Genomic DNA, 1,824 nt, shown 5'->3' with positions numbered 1-1,824 from the left:
TCCTATTGCCTAACAGTGCTTTATTCATTAACCAGTATGAGAAACATATTTACAGAATGACATCTCCCATCAGTCCTCTAATGATATTTTTGCATTTAAAACTGATTGGCCAAGCCATTTGTCTTCAGTGCCTCTACTTTCTTTTCACCAGAGATAAAGAATGCTTTGTTAGTTATTTTATACCTGAAAACAGGGCCTCTAGCAGATGCCCATGCTGGGATCCCAAGAAGACAATGGAAAATTAAAGACATTGTTATCGAGGAAATTATAGTCAAGCTAGGAAATAAAATTGATGTGCATGCCAAAGGAACATCAAAATGGCACCCAAGAAATATTGAATAGACTATGATTAAGGGCAAAGAAATGACATGGGCTGCCGTGTTTCAGTTCAACCATGATTAGTCCAAACAGTTAAGGTGGACAGAGAACACCTTTGACAAGGTAATGCTTAGGCTCTTCTTCAAATTATATATATATATATATATATGTGTGTGTGTGTGTGTGTGTGTGTGTGTGTGTGATGTTGTCTGTGTGCTGTTGTTGTCAGAGGGACCGGGAGATGCTTAGTGTGTTTACCCTTGTATAGATAAGGAGACTGAAACCAGAAAAGAGAAAGCTCAGTAAGAAAAGTTCAACTAGGTTCAAGATGTTCTAGTTCCCATTCCACTACTCTACACCAGGAGCTGAGAAGGGAAGGACTGTATTTCAGATGTAAAAATGCAAAGAAAGTAAAAAAGAAAATGCCTAGGAATATGATTGTCTAAGTCAGTGGTTTTCAACCTATGGGCCTTGATCCCTTTGAAGGGATCAAACAACCTTCATACTAGGTATTTCCATTACAACTCATAACAATAGCAAAATTATAGTTATTAAGTAGCAATGGTTGGAGGTCACTGCAGCATGAAGAACTGTATTAAAGGATTACAGTATTAGGAAGGTTGAGAACCACTGGTCTAAGGGAAACTTTCAAGCTACATTCCTGCCTCCATCCTCAAAAACATTTACATGACTTAAAATCATGTCTGGGATCTTCTTAATTCATCAAGAATAAGCTAATTTGGCATATGAAACAGATAAAACTGAACTCAAATTGCAGGTCAAACATCAGGTCGTTTTATTTACTTAGCAACGGGCAATGTGTTGAAGAATGGCCTCTCTCATGTAGCCTGCTATCTCAAAAGCTTTAAGATTGAGAGGTCCTCCTTCTGTTCCCTTCTTCCCCATCACCACAAGGTACACCGATTCCATCTGAACTACTGTCACTGCCTGGCTGCCCCTACTTTGACCTTTGGTACGCAGGTCCATGCTGTTGTTGCCCTCAGTGAACAGGTTGTCTCGGATTAACAGGCATTTGATTCCAGCAAGGGTGACTCCATGGAGAAACAGTTTTTCTCTTTCATCTTTTGACAGTAAGGTCTGAACTTCTTCTTGGGTCATCTGAATAAAGTTGCCTTCAGGGGATGAAGCTAATAACCAGGGGGGACAATTGGTGACAACCGCTGCATCACTGCAAATCTCAGTTTGTAGAAACAATTTGACACAGTCTTGCCAGATGTCTTGGCTGGAGTCTTCTGTGCTCTCCATAATTGAAGTATGTTGTCTCTATAAGGTGAATATAGAGTTACTAGAAGGTTGGACCTCACCGAATGTTTGTTGATAGTTGGCTCAAGAAGTCTGATCAGCTAAGACTGACATAAGTTTCTTAAATCTATTTCTTGAAACTTCTCTGAGCAGCAAGTTAGTGGAGGTCTAGGGTGAAGTTGTGCCTCAAACTTCCTGCTGCTAGTTTTGAAGGAGGAGTGATGTCACTATGGCTTTATGACT

The 1,824-nt window shown here is 40.0% G+C and overlaps 1 protein-coding gene across 1 annotated transcript; it reads right to left on the bottom strand.

Moving 5' to 3' along the window:
- Positions 1-1,122: 1,122 nt before the first annotated feature.
- LOC127217863 (profilin-2) lies at positions 1,123-1,584 on the bottom strand. The gene has a single exon (XM_051178867.1). The coding sequence runs from the start codon at positions 1,582-1,584 to the stop codon at positions 1,123-1,125; it is 462 nt and encodes a 153-aa protein (XP_051034824.1).
- Positions 1,585-1,824: the final 240 nt, after the last annotated feature.

This window comes from Phodopus roborovskii, unplaced genomic scaffold (assembly GCF_943737965.1).
Source record: "Phodopus roborovskii unplaced genomic scaffold, PHOROB, whole genome shotgun sequence".
NCBI classification, from domain to species: domain Eukaryota; kingdom Metazoa; phylum Chordata; class Mammalia; order Rodentia; family Cricetidae; genus Phodopus; species Phodopus roborovskii.
The sequence above is the reverse complement of the archived record's forward strand: the minus strand, read 5'-3'. Positions and strand labels throughout refer to the sequence as shown.

Coding starts and splice junctions, on each gene's coding strand:
- LOC127217863 (XM_051178867.1), bottom strand. CDS start 1,584: ATGGAGAGCACAGAAGACTCCAGCCAAGACATCTGGCAAGACTGTGTC.